This window comes from Varanus komodoensis, unplaced genomic scaffold (assembly GCF_004798865.1).
Source record: "Varanus komodoensis strain SLA01 unplaced genomic scaffold, ASM479886v1 scaffold82, whole genome shotgun sequence".
Lineage (NCBI taxonomy): Eukaryota > Metazoa > Chordata > Lepidosauria > Squamata > Varanidae > Varanus > Varanus komodoensis.
The window spans coordinates 817,023-837,686 of NW_025336508.1; the positions used below are offsets into that span (position 1 = coordinate 817,023).

At 58.4% G+C, this 20,664-nt stretch overlaps 1 protein-coding gene across 4 annotated transcripts in view; it reads right to left on the minus strand.

The window, feature by feature from the left end:
- Positions 1-20,664, minus strand: part of LOC123036804 (LIM domain containing preferred translocation partner in lipoma) — a 221,842-nt gene that overhangs the window by 59,407 nt on the left and 141,771 nt on the right. For all 4 annotated transcript variants that reach the window (XM_044456248.1, XM_044456249.1, XM_044456246.1 and 1 more), the window contains one exon: positions 10,341-10,946. In XM_044456248.1, coding sequence (XP_044312183.1) covers positions 10,341-10,946 — 606 coding nt within the window. The remainder of the gene's footprint in view (positions 1-10,340; positions 10,947-20,664) is intronic.

Below are 20,664 nucleotides of genomic sequence, written 5' to 3' on the forward strand. Positions count from 1 at the left end.
CCCCCACCCCCAGGGGGCGGCTTCCTTCGGGCCCCAAGGAAGTTCCTCCGTGGCTGCTGGGATGTGGAGTCCTCACCTCCAGAGAGCTGGTTTTGGGATAGATGGGATGCAAAGTTGGGCTGAGCCGCATTAACAAGAAATAACTGATCAAGAAGCAAGACTAAGAAGCTCCCCCCCACAAAAAAAAATCCCCAAAATTATCTTTGGAGCAGAAAGAACAGGAAGAATCTGGTCCAGAGGTGCAGAAGCGAGAGGAGAGGACATCCTGCGGCCGCCCTGGGGCAAGCAGAGCCCCTCCGCCCCCCAGCCGTGCTCCTGGGGCACCTTCATTGCTCCTGGGAGCCGTTTCTGCAGGCAGCCAAGCGCTTTGCATGAGCAAGCGACTCCCTGCTTAGCACCGTCTCCAGAGGAAGACGGGCCGCCAAAGAGCCCCAGCGCGTCTCGGCCTGGGCCCCCCCGGAGGGTCCCCGTGCCGGGCCGAGGTCTCAGACCCCACGACCAGCGAAGGAGGAGGTGGGCAGGATCCCTCAGGGCAACGCCACGCAGCCTGACCTGCCTTTGACCGCCCCAAGGGCACTGTCCTGTGGATGCCAGCAGGGTGCTGCAGGGCTTCCCACTCTCTAAACGTGCCCAGCACGGCACGGCACCCCAAGCATTGCTTTTATTCGGAGCTGCTACATTCTCATTTGGAGCTTTTGACAGTCTGGTCCCCACGACTGCCTGCACAGGACAGGGGCCAGGTGGAGTTCATAGAAACACAGAAACAGAGCGAGTCAGAAGGGGCCTCCCGGGCCATCTAGTCTGACCTCCGGCACCAGCCGGCTCCGCTCACGACAGGCCCACCATGTGCACGCCCAGCCTATCTTTGAACAGTCTGAAGCAAGCTAGGCAATCGCGCTGTAATCTCAGAAGCCGGGTGCTGACTGAGGGGCCCACCTGGCCACCCCAAGTGCCTGCATTGGGGCACAGCCAACAGCTCACCCCACCCTTTTTTCCTGAGCTCACTGGATGAGTTCTCTTTCTTGTCTCCCTGGCTCAAACCAGGACTAGATCAGGAGGAATCTCCTAACTTAAACTCGACTTGGCCGAACTCATCCGGATGGCCAGCCGCCTCATTCTTTTTCCTCCCTGCACATCAACTTAGCAGAGGGGTCGCCTCACTGAAAATCCAGATCAAGCAGAAATCAAATCACATCTGCAATTTAAAACAATGTGCATTATATATAGACACGCACACACACACACAGAGATGCTCATGAATTTGCATATGCATCAAAGATAAGGTGAAAGAAGGGAGATGACAAGCAGGTCCCTTCTGCGTGACCTGCTTTTGAATAAGCAGCATTATATTCCGCGGTCGAGCATCTGCAAAGTACAAAGTGTTCCGTTACCAAAAAAAGACCATTTGCAACGGCTGGTCAGATCTATGTGAGCGCGCCGTCTCCAGTGCCCGGGTATAATTTTATACCAACAGGGACGGCTTGTGGGCCCCAGACAAGAAGTAGCGGCATTCTATTTTTTGATTATTTCATAAAACGTCTAATTGCAGGCTTCGGTGAGAGGTGTCAGCATTGCTAGGGAAATGCGACGGGAGACACTTTGCACAGGCCGGTAATAAGGCCTCCGACAGGAAAATGGAAAAACAAATCACTCTGCGAATGCCTCGCGCAGAAGCAGCCGCGCAGGACCCACGGGGTAAATAGTCCCTTTTCTTACGGCTTAATTACGTACGAGTCCTCGCTATAGATTAAAATGGCTCTTCTCCCATTTTGCTTTTTGTAGCGCTGGCTTTTAAGAACTCAGAATCCGCAGAGACAAATACTGGTCTGAAGACAGCAGGTGGGCAACGCAGAACTGACTTTGCTCTGCCCCCGTCGCTCGGATGAGGGGCCTGCTCAGCCTTGATGGCTCGCAGGGTCTTCTCCTGACTCACGTTCATCACGCGGCTTAGAGCAGGAATTGTGTAAGGACTCGCACAGCTGTTACCCGACGCACCAGCCCCGTGTGTCGACCGGCATCGCCCGCCATGCCCAGCCCCTGTGGGCTACTGGTCCGCTGGCTGGCCCACTGGGGTGGGTGCTGCGGACTGGGGAGGCTGCCGTGGGCTGCGATGAGCTGCAGGCATTCGGACCCGGCAGAAGAGAGAAAAGGGCAGCCACGATCGGAAGGGATGCCCTTCCCGCAAAACGACAAAGCTGCTCTGCCTCTCGACCCTCGAACAGCTGGTCTCCCACCGCCCCGAGACGCCGAGTTAATTTCATCGTTGCTGCAATATATGGGACCCACAAGCACCAAACAGCGGAGGAAGGGGCAGCCCCTCCCCGCCAGCCGGAGGGATTAAGAGGTGTGCTGCCGTTAGCAACGTCGCGTCCGACATGACCAAAGGCCTGCCTTCGCCCGAGAACACCTGCTCCGACCCTCCAGCCGTCGCCAGCAGCCCTGCTCTGGGTGCCCCCAGACAAGCGGGATGCCCTTCCCAGCCAGGGGACGCGCTCCCGAAAGAGGCTCGCCCGGCACCGCCACTGCAATCTTTCCAGCACCGCTCCAAGACCCTTCTTGTCTCCCGGGCGTTTTGGAGACCTGGCTGTAGCTTACTGCGCTTGTTTTATCCGTGTCTGTTTCTTGCTTTGCACGGCATAGCATTTTATCCTTTTAAATAAAGCATTTTACATGCTTAACTGTTCCGTGGCACTTCAGTTTCTAACGGTGCATAAGCCGCACAGCGAACAATAGTTATTTGGTGGGCTAGAAGCTAACCAACTAGCCAAATAAATAGGGCAGAGCTGCCTTTCCCACATTAGCCTTAACAGTATAAAGAAGGCCCTGGGGTCGTCCGGGGACCACCGCTTCCCACGTGAGCCTGCCCTGCAATGGTGGTCCCTTCCCAAGGCGCCAAAATGTGCTCAGCCACCAAGGTGGGGAGAGCTGGTGGGGACGTGGTGCGGGGCCTTTTTGGTCACAACACCCTGCGTGCGGGGCCCATCCTACGGGAGGCAGCACTGGCCCTTCTCAGTGGATCCTGGCGCTCAGGCAGGAGGAGACCTTTCCCAGCTCTGCTCGAAAGGGCATGCTGTGGGCACGTGTCCAGCCGTGCCGCGCTCCCTTGACGGAGCCGCACCACGGCTTCGTTTTGCCCAGCTCCCCAGGGTGCCCGGCAGACGGGCCTTTCCAGGCAGGCCTGCCGCCAGAGAGTGCGTCAGCCCTGGGAACAGCAGGGTGGTCCGGGGGCCCACGCGGGTCCCCTCCCTCCAGCCGGTGCCGCCCACGAACAGGGCTGGCGGGAGCTGCAGGATGAAGCGCGGAGAGGGACCGGGCCGGGCAAGACTGGACCACACCGAAGGCAGGCGTTCTGGACGTCCCAGCGGAGGCCATGCTGGCTGGGCTTGGGGGGAGCCACAGGCCCATCTGCCTGCCCCGTGATCCACACTCGGGTGCAAAGCAGCAAACAGGGACCTTACTGGAGTCCCCTATCTTGCTCTGACTCAAGTCCGTATCGGTCGCAAGCTTTGCTGCTTTCTTTTCACATACGAAGCTTTGCGCATTTCGCTCCCTTCGCATATATCTGAAGCATGAGCATTTCCCCACTGCTGAAAGCACATTTGTGCGCATTTCTGAAGAGTGCATGTTTCAGCATCACTGATCTGCAAGCTCAGCCTGTGCAGGCTTCAGCGGCAGGTGTCATCCAAGCCCATGTTTGCCTTGGAAGCTGCAATCGGAGCAAATGCTGATACCAAACGAGCAGAAACGATTTCTCGCGCTTCCTGCTGCAGAGAGGAGAAGACTGTTTGCTCCAAGCCTGAAGATGCACCATGGGGCTTAACGCTGTTGCGCCAGGCAAGCAAACATCACGCCACAGCTGGGCACAAGCGGCGCTTTCCACTGCACTGCGAAGCCGCACTCCGCTGCTCCGAGAGGAAGGAAGAGCAGAGACCAGGGCTGCCCAACCCGTCAGTCCAGATCCTCACTAAGACGGAAGGGAAGGGTCTCCTGCTTAGCCAGAGCACGAGGATCTTCTTGAGCATCTCTGAATACCAAATGAGACTGCAGTTGACCTCTGACTCCATCCGAGGGCAATGGACTCTTTTCCTCTGTGCAAATTGATATTAAACCAGAATTTTGAACTGGCTTTGCCATCCCGGGGGCAGTCAGTGGAAGGGAAGCCAAGAAGCACTTCCTCGTCCCTTGAATATCGCTCACGTATTCGCCCAGCATGGTGAGCGATGCACGCGTGTCTTTTAAATAAACACAGGGAAGAGAAGTAAAATGGAATCCACTGCAATCACTTGCAAGTGCGCTATTTATGTATTTATCTCTAAAATGAATTAGTCAGCCTATAACCAAGGCAATGTTCACTGCAAACACAAATCAAGTTCCCAAGCCACATAAAAACAGAACCACCATCATAAAACAATCAGCCTGAAGCATTGTTACATAATCGCTCATTAACATGTGTTTCCAGAATTAGAACTACTCTTTTTACTACAAGTTTACTCAATGCATAGTTTAAATGCTGGATGCTGCTGGACTGGTCCAAGGAACACATACTCCTAAGCCATGCAGGGGCATGCGAGCAATGGAGCTTCTCAACTCAGCCCCCTGGAATTCATTCTGCCAACCTGCATCGGTGCCGTCTGGACGTGGCTCAAGACAAGCCGGCTCCTGGAATTTTGTTTTTAAAATGGATGTGATTTACATAAGTTTTCTTTTCAAAAGCCACGAAAACTGTACAAAATTTGCACCTCCGTTCTGCAATTTGCACAAAGTATGCATCCATTTGAAGGCTATAATCCTTTGGGTGTTTTGTCCCCTAAATGTATTTTTTGGAAGAGGGCAGGAGACAACAGTGTGGCGATCAGTGTGGATAAGTGCAAGGTCTTGCACTTGGGGCATAGGAATAGCTGTCATAAGTACAGGTTAGGTGACAAGTGGCTGGAGAGCAGCACTTGTGAAAGGGACCTCGGGGTGCTGGTTGGCTGCAGGCTGAACGTGAGCCAGCCGTGTGATGCGGTGGCCAAGAGGGCGAACGCCACCCTTGGTTGCATAGCCAGAACTGTGGCTTCTAGATCGAGAGAGGTGTTACTGCCACTCTACACGACTCTGGTGCACCCGCAACTGGAGTATTGTGCTCAGTTCTGGGCCCCTCATTACAGGAAGGATATAGCCAGGTTGGAGTCAGTGCAGCGAAGGGCCACAAGGATGGTGGCTGGTTTGCAGGGAAAGCTGTATGAGGCGAGGCTGAGGGAACTGGGCCTCTTCAGCCTGGAGGAGACTCCGAGGGGGTCTGTTGATGACATACAGGTACGTGAGGGAGTGTCACACGGAGGTGGGCAGAGACCTGTTCTCCCCTGCAGAGGAAGGCAGGACAGACTCCAGTGGAGCAAAGCTCAGGGGGCCAAGGATCCATTTGGATGCCAGGAAGTGCTTCCTGACGGTCAGGACCCCCAGGGTGTGGAATGGGCTCCCACGGGAGGTGGCTGAGGCCCCATCGGTGCGGGTGTTCAAGGATAGGCTGGATGTGCACATGGTGGGCATGTCGTGAGCGGAGTCGGCTGGTGCCGGGGGTCAGACTAGATGGCCCGGGAGGACCCTTCTGACTCGCTTTGTTTCTATGTTTCTATGTTTTGCCCTTCCTTGCCTTCTTACAAGTCACCTTGCAGGCAAACCTGACTGGTAGCAAGGCATGGTGACGTCATTCTGAGTAACTATGAGATCCATGGTTTATGATGTCATCTTGGGACTCAATCCAGGACGGTGGAGGATGAAGTCCATGCGGGTGGGAGATGTGCAGTTTTGCCGACTTCGACGCACTGCCTTCACCCTTCCAGGGCAGCAGCTGGAGCTGCACCTGATGCCTGCCTTTGCAGAATCTCACCTGGCCGGCCACCGAGCGAGGGATTTTTCGGCAGTGCACCTGCCTGTCGGATTGTGCAATGCACTGGACTTCTTCCAGCTCCCATCCTTTAAAGCCCTTTTGAAGAACAGGAAATACATTTTTAATCTTATTTTATTGAACCACTGAGTGGGATAGTAGTCGGTTATTGATCTTACTGGTGTCTTTCAGGGCTGCCCTTAATTTCATTGCTGGATTTTACTAGGTAATTCTCATTTTAGTTTTATGTTATTAATGCTTGATGACTTTTTTTAACCTGCCTGGAAAAGGATTTTTTTAAATCTGTAATGATAGCCTATGGGTATTTTTTTACAAAAGGCTTTAAAAACTGTGCAGGCAAAATCCACTTCCAGCTGCATAGGGGATGAAAATGGTTGATTTCTCTCACAGTTCCTATGCAGGTACTTGCTGGCCTTGTCTGGCTGTGGGTCCCGCAAGGTTTCCCCCATCCCATGTAACTCGGAGCCTGGATCAGGACGGGAGCCGGGTGGGCTGCAGCTTCACTGATCGCTTCCTCTTCTGCACCGGGGGCGAGAGCAAGTCCGATCGGGAACAAAGCAGAAAATGTGCTCTGAAGTCAGAAGCTCATAAAATTAAATTGCCCAGACAAAAGCCCACGCTGAAGCCTCCGAGTGTGTGTGTGTTTTGATCGCTCACGGCGGAGGCAGCCGCCTTCTGGGGGAAATAAAAAGCGTGTGTACAGCAAGAGGAAGGGAGGGATCAAGCAAAACACGATTTCAAGACCATTTTCTTGTGCGCAAAAGCCAGAGAAGCAGCTCTCTGATTTGGGGCAGGGAGGGGGCAGTCCTCTGCCGTCTCTCGGGGATGGTTCCCCGGTCGGATGTCGGACATCCGTGCCGCGTGAAGGACGCCGTTCCATCGCTGGAGCGGCCGGCACCTCGGAGCAGGTCTCCCTTCAGGTGCTAAACTAGGCGGGCTCGAAGTAAGATGAATGCTGCCAGGAAGCTGTTACTTAGCTACGAAATCTGCCCCCCCCCCCCCCACGGCAAGTCCCTCTTTATCATTGGAGCGCAGAGAGAAGTGGAGAAGAAAGCCTCTGAGCCAGGCCCGCTCGGCGGAGAAGGGGCCTTTCCTTCCGCTGCTCCTCACCCCCCCGCCACGCGAGCACACACCTGCAAACACGCTAGTCCTCAGCGTCTGCATCGGGGGTGTCGGGCGTGAGTCCTGCGCTTCTGCCAGAGCCACCCCGAGAGGGGGAGCCAAGGGGGGACCACGACGGGAGCTGGGGGACACGGCTGGCCCAAGTGAGACCTCTCAACGAGAGGCCGTTGAGGCCCCATCGGTGCGGGTGTTCGAGGACAGGCTGGACATGCACATGGTGGGCCTGTCGTGAGCGGAGCCGGCTGGAGCCGGGGGTCAGACTAGATGGCCCGGGAGGTCCCTTCTGGCTCGCCCTGCTTCTACGTTTCTAAGTGCCTCTGCTTTGTCTCTCTACAGCAGAACGGGGATGCCTGGCCGCCCTTGAACCCGCCCGGAGCGATGGCGTCTCCGGGCACCGAAAGCCAGCCTCCGGATGCAGCACGCGGGCGGCCACTGCTCGGCATGACGGAGAGCGGCCTGGGGGCCTGCGAGCGAGCACCCACCCCGGGGCTCCCCAGGCCTCCGAGCAGTCCAGCCCCCTTGCCAGAAGACGGTGCTGACACCCCCCGCCCTTCCTTCCCCGGAGAGCCCCCCCCGCCGGGGACCTCCTTGGCCCACCCCCCACCATGGCCCTGCAGCCCTGGATCCCCTGCAAGAGGGCGGCAGCATCCCAAGATGATCTTCAGAAGGAACAAGAAAAGGCTGCCCAGGCACCACACTTGAAGCCCCTGATGCGGCTCTGTGCGAAGCCCCCCGAGCCCCCAGTGAGTCTCTCCTTTATCACTACTATTATTAGTAGTAATCGAGTGATAGCTAATGTATCATTGTTAATAACTGGAGCACTGCCACCCACGAGTTCCTCGGCGGCACTCCAAGCCGAAGAGTTAGGCAGCTCTTCCAGTTCTACGTTTGCCATTCTCAGAGAGGTGGTGACTTTGCCTGGCCCAGAACACACGGGCTTAACTCGATTAGTTATACAAAAGTGCATCTAGTCAAGGTGATGGTTCTCCCAGTTGCGATGCATGGCTGTGAAAGCTGGACCATAAGGAAGGCTGAGCGCTGAAGGACTGAGGCCTTTGGATTGTGGTGCTGGAGGAGACTCCTGCGAGTCCCCTGGACCGCAAGGCGATCAAACCGGTCAGTCCTAGAGGAGATCAACCCTGACTGCTCTTTACAAGGCCAGATCCTGAAGATGAAGCTCAAATGCTTTGGCCACCTGAGGAGAAGGAAGGACTCCCTGGAGAAGAGCCTGATGCTGGGAACGAAGGAGGGCGAAAGAAGGAGGGGACGGCAGAGGATGAGGTGGCTGGATGGAGTCACTGAAGCAGTTGGTGTGGGCTTAGGTGGATTCCTGGGGATGGTGGAGGACAGGAAGGCCTGGAGGAGCGTTGTCCATGGGGTCGCGAGGGGTCCGCGACTTCGCGACTAACAACACCAGCAACAACAGCACCTGTGTTGGCCACGGATTGCTGCCGGTCCTCCATCCGGGAAGCTTTGCCAGTCGCCCGGGCGGAGCTGGAGCAGCTGAGGCGGGAGGGGACCACGCCAGAGTTGGGGATGCTGCCCCCTGGGGACACCCCTGGCCGAGGCCAGGACGAGACCCAGCCCTCCTACCCGTGTGGCTCTGTGCTCGCAACCGGGGGCATGACGTTCAGTGGAATCCTGCCCTTCCGCCTCCTTGGGTGGGTTCTGGCTGGACTCGTGTCGCACGCCAGGCGCACGGTCATGTGTCCGGTTATGTGTCCGGGGCAGAAGGAATGGAAGCTGGCTGGCCAGACCTCGGAGCTCGGTGGTGGAGCAGACGGTGCGGAGCTGCAGGGGGCCGCACTGCCTCCCCTCCAGACGTCGGGGGGCCTTTGCCGAAGCTTTGTGTTCCTGCTCGGTGAGGACAGCTGACTGGTGAGTGTTCTGGCTACGGCTGGAGCGGGGGGTGCGGGAGACCCTTCGGGCGGCACTGGCTGTGTCCTGAACGTGCCACGATGGACGTGGGAATGCAGATCAGCAAACAAAACGGTCCCGGTTGAGCTGAGCAGGGCAGAGGTGCTTTTGGCACGCCAAGAAGGTCAGGGCAGGTTCCTGACTGGGGATCGTCTGGAATGAGGTTGCAAGAAGAAAGACGGCCCTCTGCCCGGCTCTCGAACGAAGCGGGAAGGCCTGTGCGCTTGCCAGAGGCACTTCCACAGAGGGGCCGGTCTGCCTCAGAGCCGGCTCCTCTTGCAAAGCTCCAACAGCGAGTCCTTTCCGGGCTGGGGCATCCTGGAAGTTGTAGTCCGACGCACGTGGAGGGGGCCGGGCCGGGGAGGGCCGCTCAGCATGTCACACGACAGCCGGGAGGAGAAGCCCATGAAACGCGAATGGGAGGCGGATGCCCCCAGACACCCAGTGCGCAGGTGCGATGGGAACCTTTGCTCCCGGCGCATGGCTTCCATGTGCCCCTGGGGCACAGCGCAACACGCATCGTCCCTCCTGTCCGCTTTCTGCTCACTGCACCTTAAAATAGACATTGCAGAGTCGGAAAGGCGCAAAGGGCAGCTGAAATGATCGAAAACAACTCCCCTTTGAGGAAAGGTTCTGCAACTGGAATTACTTAGCTTAGAAGGCAGGTGAGTGAGAGGAGAGGCCTGGAGGAAGGACGGCACAGGAGACGCTTCTCGCTCTCCTGCATGATGCCAGGACCGGCCGCAGGCATCCCAGGAAGCCGTGTGGTGGGAGGTTCGGGACAGGAGAAAGAAGCACGCCCTCTCACAGCGTGTTGCTGAGCTGCAGAATTCATGGCCACAAGGGCTACGCGTTCGCCAGCCAGCGTGGCCACATGAAGGTCTGACACTGGCAGCCACCGATTAAAACTTGTCCTCCCCTGACACGGACTCCATGGCTCCCGAGAAAACACAACAACAACAGCAACAACAGCAACGCTATGTCAGCCCTGCTCAAAGGAGAAATCCTCGGCGCAATTCTGCATTTTAAGCTAGCTTAAAGCAAAGCACCGTCACGGCCACAGAAATAACACGGAGATGGAGCCCTCTCCCCCGACGCTCGGCACGTGCACCTGGGGATAAGCATCGCCTCGCTGAGCACCAGGGACCACGCGCCTCCCAGGCAGCAGCCCCGGCAATCACACGCCCCTCGGAAGGAGAGAGGTGCTGAGCCCAGGTGCTGCTGCCTCCCTCCTCTGTGCTCCGGGGCAGGGGGCGGAAGGGGGCTGCCTGAAGGACCCGCATTTGGCCCGAAGGCCCCGCTGGACCACGAAAGGCAGGACCTGCTCCTTGTGGGTCCAGAGGAAAGGCAACCTTTGCACCCCCGCCCCCCGCTCCCGCGGCCCAGGAAAGGTTCCCACTCCGCCTCTTACCTTCGGCTGGGCCCCGGGGGCCGGCTCCGTGGCGTAGGTCTTCCTGGCGCCGCTGGACGGGAACTGCCCGGTGGGGACCTGGGCTGGGGCCCCGGAGGAAGGATGGGCCGGGTCAGGCTTCCAGATGTTCTGCGGCACGTGGCTTGGGCCTCCAGCGTAGGCCGGCTCCTGGACGTGAGCTGGCGGGGGTGCGTAGCCGCCACCGGGCTCCGGGTGCGGGGCCGGCTGGGGCATATAGCCATAAGGCGGAGCGTGGGGCGCTGGCCCCAGCGAGGAAACAGGCTGCGGCGCTTGGCTGGGGCCCGAGCTGCTGTACGGGGCGCCCGGTGGCTGGAAATGGGGCGCAGGCTGGGCCGACTTCACCTGCACGTTGAAGGCCGGGCGGGCAGGGGTGGAGGCCGTGGAGTAAGAGGCCGGGATGGGCTGCGGTCTCAGGGCGCCGATCGGCATCACCGGGACGGGGGACGGCTGAGGGCCGGGCTTGGCCGCCGACTTCTTGGTGGCGGTCAGCGGCGGCTGGTTCGGGATGACCATGCGCTTGTGCCCCGTGACGGGAGTGGACGCTGGTGGAGTTGCGACTGGAGATCCGCCCGGCATCCCGGAGCCCTGCGTGTGGGAGCGGACAAGGAGACAAAGGCTTAATGCCAGCAGAAGGCCGTGACTGCGGGGCTACAGGAAGCCTGAGTGTCCTGGGGGCCTGGAGCCCCCCCCAAGAGGGAGGCAGCGTCGCTGGGTCTGCGGCCAGGCAAGGTGGCCACCGGGACGAATGGCACAGTTTTGCTGAACATGGACTACCTCTCCCATCCTCCCCCTCTATAGCTACATTGACTGGGGTTAATGGGAGGGCCACACATTCCCCAACCGATGGCACCCCTCCTGTAGAACAACATTTTCCAACCGGGTGCTGCCGCAGGATTTGGACTACAACTTCCAGCAGCCCTGATGCGGACGTGCCTGTGAGGCTAACCGGAGCCATAGCTTAACACACCTGGCGGGCTGCCCCCTGGAAAGGTGCTGTCCAGTATCAAATCAAATAAATACACACAAACAGGGTGCTCTGAAGGGTCTACTGGGGAGCCCACGAGGGTTCCTTACCCCCTGGGAGCAGCCAACCTGCTCCCCAGAAAGAGTGGCTCGGGTCCCCCAGGAGGGGCTGCTCCCCGGATTACAATACTCCTGTTCGTAGCTGCCGTGTGGATGTCCTGCTCCGACCCAGCCAGGGGCCACTCAAGAGACAGTGGTGGGGAGGTGGCGGGGCTTTGCCAGTGACCCGGTTGGCACAGCGTGGCGGTCCCCTGGTCCGGGTGGGCTGTCGGGCTGTCTGAACCCAGCGAGGCTTCTGCAGGCTGGGTTATTTTTCTCCTGCAGAGGCTGGGTTGCCCCAGGACTGCTCTTGCCCATTGCAGGGTTTTTGCGGCACCCCGGGCAGGCAGGGCGGCTCCGCCGGGGGCTGCCAGGTGCGGATGCTGAAGCAGCACCGCAGCCGTCTGGGTGTCCCCCTTGCCGGGGACGGCTCTTCTAGCCACGCCAACCCGCACCTCAGCTGGACCACCACCATGTGGTCCTCTTTTCCCTCAGCTTTTCTAAGGGCGGAGAGGGGGAGAGCCTTAAAAAAGCGTATGTGGGCCCATCTTCTGCTTTCTTTCTCAGCCCCTGAAAAATTCTGTGTTTTTGGCCAGCCTTTGCAGGTTCATGCACATGACAATCCAGTGCGAGGTGAGATTGTACAGAGGCTAATTTGCACAGCTACCAGGGTCCAAGTGCCAATGGAAATGTACCGACAACGGTCGAAAAGCTGCAAAAAAGGTGCACCAAAGGGGTGGGGGCATTACCCCCCCCAGGCAAGGTGCTCCTCCTGCCCCGCACCTTCTCAAACACTTACTTGAGTCTGCCGCCTCTCCAGAAAAGGGAGAAATTAACCTTTTCAAAGCAAATTTCCCCCCCATTGACTTACCAGCTCTGAAATTGGGACTAATGCCTCCTCCGTTCACTTCCCAGTCATTCAATTTGCATACATTTCCGTGCATTTTTTAAACGGTCAGCGAAGCAGAGCAGCTCTGCAAAGGGGCTGCGCCATGTGGAGCCATTGCTCCCTTTGCTGGACTGGCGCCGACTGGAGGAGGCGCTCGGGCGGATCGGGGACTGCAGTCCAGAGGGCCGCCTTGCCAAGGGGTGGGGCGGTGACACACCTGCCCCCTTCTGGGCTCACACGCTGCCCCCACTCTGCCCCACTGATGGGTGCTTTTCAATGGACAGCGGGACAAATGGCAGCCAGCCCTGCCGGTCTTCCCTTTGGCAACTGAGGAATTGCCCAGGCAGGACTTGACAGGTTGGGCAGCCAAGAGCACACGTTTGTGTACCTGAAAGGAATCACTCACACTCTCTCTCTCTCTCACACACACACACAGAGCATGACTTTCAGGGGCAGAACCCCCACTGCCCCCGGCTGCAGTGCTTCAAGGTGCCAAAAAGCTTGAAGGCCAGCAGTGAATGAGAAAGGTTGGCGACCAGAGTAAGGAAAGGTTGCGGGGCTACATCCTGCTGTGGGGAAAACACGCTGGACCTGGTGAGGGGAGGAGAAAGCCAGCAGCCACGGCGAACCTGCCCATCCGCTGGGGCCCCGGGGGTCGCGCAGCAGACGCGCCATCCACGTGGCTTCCTCGCGGCCTTGGCTAAGCGTGGCCCTCAAAGACGCTGGCGGCGTCTTGGGGTTAGTAATCCCTATTTTATGACACTTGACGGGTTTGCTTGTCAGCTCAGAGGTAAAGAAAGGGTTGGGGGTCTGTCAGAAACTAATGTGGTGACGTTACATGGATTTTTTAAAACCCTCCATGTGCAAATCGCGGGAGGGGATCTCTGCAGAGCCAGCTTTCCCCTTCCGACGCAGCGCAGGGATTTCTACGTGGCCGTACGTGGCTTCCTCGCTAAGGAAACGGCCAGTCGGCCAAACACGAGGCGGGGCGGGGACAGTGCCCCATCCGGCGTGAGGACTCGCCAGCGAGGCTTCCGGACGCCCATTCTGTGAACGAGGGCGCCGGCCTGATCCGGCGTGGCCTTGGCGGGGTCTCGGGTGAATTCCAGCGCCAAGGAAGCGTGGCAGACGGATGGACACCCTGCGCTTCTCCCCGGCTCCGTGAGTGCGGCAGGGCCGCTTGCGAGAGCCTCCGCCTGGGAGGGGCCCTTCATCGCCTTCTCGGCCTCTGGCAGACACCCCCGGCCGGCTTCTGCATCGCTCTTACAGCTGGCGGAGCCTTGTCCCTCTCTGACGACCCACCGGCTGGCTGCGGAACGCTGGAATGCGAAAGGGCCGACAAGGCCACCTCTGACGTGGGAGCTGGAGGAGCGCTGTGCAAATGCCCTGGACCGGCAGGAGGACAGGCAAGGGGGCCCGGGATCCAACCCAGCCGGAGCTTTCTCTGGAAGCACAAAGGCCAAGACGGAAGCTGCTGTATTTCCAAAGTTGTCTTCTCCAGGGCTGGACTCCCTGGAGAAGACAACTATGGTAGGGAAAGCCGAAGGCGGAGGGAGAAAAGGAAGCCCACCCAGAGATGGAGGGCCTCCATCGAGGAAGCCCCGGCCTTGAGCGGAGAACTGCTGAGCAGGGCTGTGAAGGACAGGAGGTTGAGGGGGGGGCACTCATAGGGTCCCCAAAAGTCCGAGATGAGTTGGCAGCACAGCCACAAGAAAAGAACCCATCAATGCAGTAAAGAAACTCTGCACACACCCAAACACACACGGATTACGCATGCGTATGAGAGAGAGAGAGAGAGAGAGTCTGGACCGCTGTCCACCTCACTTTCTTCTATCAGAATTTGCCATTTGTCCCAGACATTAAAACTCCAGGATTAAATTACATTTGCCGGTGCTTGCATAAGGTGCCATTCAGCACAATGCTGAGCCCTTCTCCTGGGAGAACTAGAAAAAGCGAAGGTTAAGCCAGGTTAATTTCCCTCCCTTCTTTAATTCAGAAGTACATTTGCAAGATGCGATTTGCCAGAAAGCGGTCAGTGGGGAGGGGGTGGGCCGAGCCCGACTGCTCTGGGGCCTGGGCAGCCACGCACCTGGGCCTTAAAGGTAGCGATAAAGCCGCATTAAAAGAAATGTGGGCTCCCCCCGCCCCCTTTCAAAGAAGCGCAGGGGCTTCTGATGTTTAAAAAGACAGTGGAAAACCGATCTCTCACTAAAGCGGCGCAAGGCCGCCTCTGCCGAAGAGCCAGGCACGGCAGCGGAGGGATTAGTGTTGCGGAAGGAGTTCTGGAAGGGGATCTTAGAAACGGGAAAGCAAGGGAGGAGAACAAAACGGCGGAGGAGAATAAAGGGCCCAGGCCTGGGAGCTGAAGAATTCTGCACCTCCAAAGAGTCGGGATCTGGGGCTGGAAGGGAGGTTATCTCATGGATGTGCCTGCGAGCACGCATGAATTCCTGTGGGCTCTTGCGCAAGCGGCATGCTGGCAGGATGGACTTTGCCCGGATCCCGCGGGGACCTCATGTCCTCGTGCCCTGGGGTCTTAGCACAGCTGGGAGTCTCTGCTGCGAGGCCTGGGGGGCAGCTGTGGACACAGGGCGGGCTGGGACGGGCGCAGGCACCGGGTGGCGCCCAGGCCTAGCGCCGGCTGACTTGGTCGTCCAGCTCAGGGACAGCATTCTGCCCCAGTCCTTAGTGCCAAGCCGTGTGGCCTCCCGGGAAGCCCGCGGCCGGGCCCTCCTGGAAACTGGCATGGTGGATCAGTGACCACAAAGTGGGACAGAGCCCAGACCCCTCCTGTGATCAACCCCTGGCTCTTGGCTCTTGGGGCCATGCACAACGCACGGAAATCACAATGCCGGCGACGCAAGCTCATTTCTTTGCCAGAACTGGCACCACCCTGACCTTAATCCCACAAAGGGCTGAATGCCGCATTTTGCTGAGCTTGTGATGTGGTTGATGTGACAGCCATGCGCAGTAATGGGTGCAACCTGGACAAGCCTGGGGTCGGCGACGCAGAGCCCCCTGCTGCGCCCGGGGCAGACCCTGCAGAGCGCCAGATTCCTGCAGCAGGTTCTGCAGCCGCTGAGGTGCCACATGCAGTCAGGACCCAAGCAGGGGCTTGCAGGCTGCCGGCGGGCCGCGAGCTTGGGATCAGCCCCTCAGGCTCCCGAAGGTCTCAAGCCGAGCCCCTTCCGGGTCTCCTCCCTGCAATCCCATTCAGCCTCAAGCAGGAGGGGGAAGTCCTGCCCCCCCCGTGGTGTTAAAAATGACATCTCTTTTCACCTCCCTGGGGAGAGCAAGAAAAGGAAATTGCTACCTTTCCCACACGTTACCCTTTGAGAAGGATTTCTTTAATCGAACATTTCCATTCTGTTGCAACAGCAGGCTCTTGCTGTGTGTGTGTGTGTGTGTGTGTGTGTGTGTGTGTGCATGTGTGTCCATGCGTGCGTGCACAGCAGGGAGAGTTTTCTGGAAAGCATACGAGTTTCCGTAAATGCAACCAGCAGCGTTACCCTCGTTGCCTTCAGCTCTGTGGCTCAGCGCTGACGGAAGCCAAAAGGAGTGAATGAGCCCAGTCAGTCCTTTCTGAGAAGAAGGTGGAAAAACCACACGTGGACTCTGAGCGCAACCCACACAGATCTCTCCGGGGAAGACGGGCTCCTGCAGAAAGGGCCTGCCTTTGCCCCAGGGCCGGGCTGAGCCTCTCCACCGCGGCAGGGGAAACCGCGCACCCGGCTCCCAAGCGCCAGGGCGCCCAGCCTCCCTCAGCGCCTGGGAAGCGAGTTCCGTTTAAGGGAGCCCTCCAGCGGAGGCCATCGCCAGAAGCGAAAGGTGCGGGAGCTGCTGTGACTCTGCCACAACAGCCACGAGTCCAAGCTCCTTTCCCGTGCCTGGTGCAGCCGCAGTCTCAGCGGCAGAAGCCAGCGCTGAAGGAGGCTGGTTGTGAGCAGCTTGCCAGGAAGGGAGCCCGGCGTGACCCACCACGCAAGCAGTGCCCTTCCTGCGTCACCCACAGCCACCTCTTGGGTCGCTGCGCAAGTGGGGATCCGGATCACAGACTCCCTCTGGCTGGGCTTGCTTTGGAAGCCCAGGAAGGCTTGGCGGGGTGGAGACCAAGAGGGCTCATCCCAGCCCCTTCTCTGAGACTGGCGTGCCAAATATCACAGGACCCGGAGGACTGCTTCCGCTTGATTGTGATGGTTTGGACGCCAAGTGCTCAAGGCTCTCTCGCATTGTTGAATTTTGAATTTTATCCTGAAAATACTGCTTTACCTCTACCGCCAATCCCTCTGCAGCTAGAGTTTTTATTTTATATTCATCTAGGAGAACCCAGATGTAGAAAGACATAGGAGAGACATCTGTCTGAGAATGCTTGCGGGAAGGGATGCCGTTAAACCAAGAAGTCATTAAGCATAAGCAGAGAGTCTCAGGCAAGGAGGAAAAAGGCAGCCTGCCCAGCAGCCTGCTATACTTGCAGGGAGCAATGTCAGAGAAAGCCACAGCAGATTCCAGGAGTCTGGAATTCGACAAATCCAGCCTGCGAACCCCGTGCCAGACTGGCTGCTTCCGAGTCGTGCAGCTTCCACAAAGATCCATCTGAATTTCTCAACTGTGAGCAGGATTTGCTGTAATGCTCATTTGCACAAGGGCCCGTTTGCAAACAGCAGCAGAAGGATTGCACAGAAAATCCAGCTCTATTAAGAAGTAGACCATGGCAGAAAGGATGCCCAACATTCAGCGAAACGCAGACAGAAGAGAATTAACAGGATCTCTTAAATCCCTAGATGAAAACCAGGATTTTCTTCCCTTGCATCTTAAATTAGTTTATATTATTCATTATCAGTGACTGCTAATTGGGAACTATGGAAAAGTGGCTTCCCCAGAGGGCTGCAAACATACGAGAAGAAGAAACACACGCCTGTGCTGCAGAGACGTTGTCGGGAGCCCGGCGTGGCCGTTCCAGGTCCACCAGGGCAGGCCACGACCAGCACGCGAATGGTAGCTGTGGACAGGCGGCGATGGATAAATGAAAGCAAGCCAGACCAGAAAGCAGGCACGGTTCGTGGAGGTTTTCTCCCCTGTTCTGCCACTGGACTGGGGCGCCACAAAGCCCCCTTGTAGTCTCTGATGGGTGAGGACCGAGCGAGGGAGACGTGTGCTAGGGCGGAAGAAGGGAGGGTGTGGCGCCGGCACCGAGTGGCTCTGTGGAAGGAAGCCTGGAAAAAGCATGGAAGGGCAGGAGGTGGGGGACGCTCCCCCGCCCTCCCCGTGGCACCTCGAATGGACTGAGGGACTTCGGCAGCCCCTCCCCGGCTCCTGCTCTTCGGTTGTACGGAAAGGAGCCCTCGAGGCCGAGGCTGCTCCCGCCCAGCTCTGCCACGGCAGCTGGTGCGCAAGCACAGGGCGCAAGATCCAACCCATGGGGGGCTCGCAGGGGTGCAGCACGCTGCCAGCGGGGCTTGGCTCGAGCCCTCGCCGGGCACGGCCGGGTCGGCGTGTTCGGAGCAGCGGGGCCCCCCGTGCGGCCCGATCCTGCATGTGCCTGGCCGGGGTCCGGCCAAGGAAACCAGTGTGAGGGCTGGGGGCGGCTGCTTGGGTCGCTGCGTCAGCATCACCTCATCCAGGACGGACGTCACCGGCATGCTAATTTCATCAGACCTGAGCGCGACGCTCGCTCGCTCGCTCGCTCGCTCGCTGGGTGGGTGAAGCTCAGCCTGCCAGCCAGCTGGCATGGTTACCGGGGTAACCTGGTCCCTCCCCGCCACGGAGACAATCGGCTTAATGAGGTGGGCTTTTTCCCCCCTGGAAGCGCTCTGCGTGAAGGGAAACAGACGGGAGATGCTGGGAAGAGCTGACGCATCGCCGCCCCCCCCGCCACTCGCCGCGAGGTGGAACCAGCCCCGCCGCAGTCTGCACGCACCACGTCCCCGAGGGACGGGAGAGTAAATAGGGCCTGCGGAAGAAATTAATGCAGGCAGGCACCGAATGCCGTCACCGTTACTTAGCGGCGCTGCGGGCAGGGGAATGCGAGGAGCCGTGACATCGGCAAGGAGGGACCTCGGCGGCGCGGGAGACTCCGCTCCGCTGCTCCTCGCGTCCCCTGGAGCCTCCCCGGTCGCTGGGACAGGGGACCCGTGCCGGGCCCCGAGGCAGGCCGAAGGCGGCCCGGCGTTGGCCAGACCGCTTGATGCCGCTCCCCACTTCCCAGCTGCCCCAGCCGTTACGGATGCCCAGACTCAGGGGCTGCGCATGTGTGCCAGGCTCCCAGCTCCCAACACGACAGCAAGCCACAGCAACAATGGGCGTGGGGCGACACCTCCGCAGGCATATTTTAGCTGGAATGCATAGATCCTCACAGCAGCTTCTGCCCAGGGCTGCACTCAGTCCAGAAGGTGCGACTCCTGATCCAAAGCAAACGGAAACGGACTGATCGCCCTCCCCAGTCGTCCCCTGGTCACTCTGGACCCCCCAGGGCTGGTAAGCGAGGCACTAAAGGCTGGCCCTGCATTGCCCGGATACACGGCAGATTTTCGGGCCAGGTATCCATTGCAACTCTCACTTTCTGTCCTTCAGAAAATATCGTGACTTCTGCATTTGCATATATGCACTCAAGTCCTGGGTGCCCATCGCGCGGGGAGCACTCAGCCTGCCTCGGGGCCTGGCACAGGTCCCCTGGTCCCAGCAACCGGGGTGGCACAAGGTTTGGGATCTCTCCGTGACACATACAAATGCAAAAACACATTTTGGTAATGAAATATTGCAGACGGAGACTGGCAGATGCTGACGGATCAACCGTGCTTAACCAGCGCTGAATTTCAGCCTTCGTGCTCCAGTAAGATCCCCCACCCCCTGCATTTGGGTGCAGTTAAGCACCCAAATATACAGAAAGACCTCCAGTTGTTGCCCTTTGCCTTCCCAAATGGGTAAACGCAGTGATTGCATCCCCCCTCATTACACGCTGTGGCCGTGCCGCTTCCTGCGCGAGAGCCTCGTGCCGGAGAAGAAAGGCTGGCTAATCAGCTCAAGAACAGAACGGCAGGCGCGGAGTCTCGCCGGGCCCGGCGTGCGGCAGCCATATTATTAACGTCGCTGGGCTCCATCTTTCACTGGAAGACGCCATTTGCTCTGAACTGCCCCCGTTTGCCTGGGTTTCCTACCCCCTGCTGTCCCGGGATTGAGTAATAATACGATGCAACGTTCATTTTGATTTCAAGGGGCAGGAGGAGGAAGAGAAGGAGGGGCAGGCAGGCAAGCAAGCAGGAGAATGAAACTCTTTGGATGGTTCCACATCTACCTAGGGGTCAAGAGAGAAACATAGAAACAGAGCGAGACCTGTAAGAAGGCAAGGAAGGGCAAAACATAGAAACAGAGCAAGCCAGAAGGGGTCTCCTGGGCCATCTAGTCTGACCCCCGTTTCCAGCTGGCTCCGCTCACAACATGCCCACCATGTGCACGTCCAGCCTATTCTTGAACACCCGCACCGATGGGGCCTCAATGACCTCTCATGGGAGCCCATTCCACACCCTCGGGGTCCTGACTATCAGGAAGTGCTTCCTGGCATCCAAATGGAACCTTGGCTCCCTGAGCTTTCCTCCGTTGGGGCGCGTCCTGCCTTCCTCTGCAGGGGAGAACAGGTCTCTCCCCACCTTCGTGTGACACCCCTTCACATACCTGCATGTCGCCAACAGATCCCCTCTGAGTCTCCTCTTCAGGCTGAAGAGGCCCAGTTCCCTCAGTCTCGCCTCATGCGGCTTCCCCTGCAAACCGGCCACCAACCCTGTGGCCCTACGCTGCACCGACTGTAACCTGGCTATATCCTTCCTGTAATGAGGGGCCCAGAACTGAGCACAATACTCCAGTTGCGAGCGCACCAGAGTCGTATAGAGTGGCAGTAACACCTCTCTTGATCTGGAAGCCACGATCTGGAAGCAACCTGCTGGCCAGGAAGGCCCCCGGACCATGGCAGTCCCTCCCCGACCACCATGCCAAGGTGCAGGGCCATCTGAAGTCCTGTGTGCCCATCCATCCTTCGGAGGCAACATGCTTCGTGGCGTCCTGCAAGCCACCAATACTTGTGTTCTCATTTTCCCTTGCTGGATTGGTGCTTTGTTCAGGGCTGGGTGGGTTTTGCATGCCTTATCTGCTGTATCCTGCTTCAGGATCATTCCATAGTATAAAGGGGGCAGTAATTCTCATAAACGAATGTATGAAAATACATGCCTTAATCAATATCGTGCAGCCCATATGGTGTGACCCCGCTTGGGATGCTGCGAGCAGCTGGGAGCACTGCAGTCAGAAGGGGTGTGCGAGAGCAGGACGGACTGCAGAGAGGCTGCTGGAGTGACTGAGCAACCT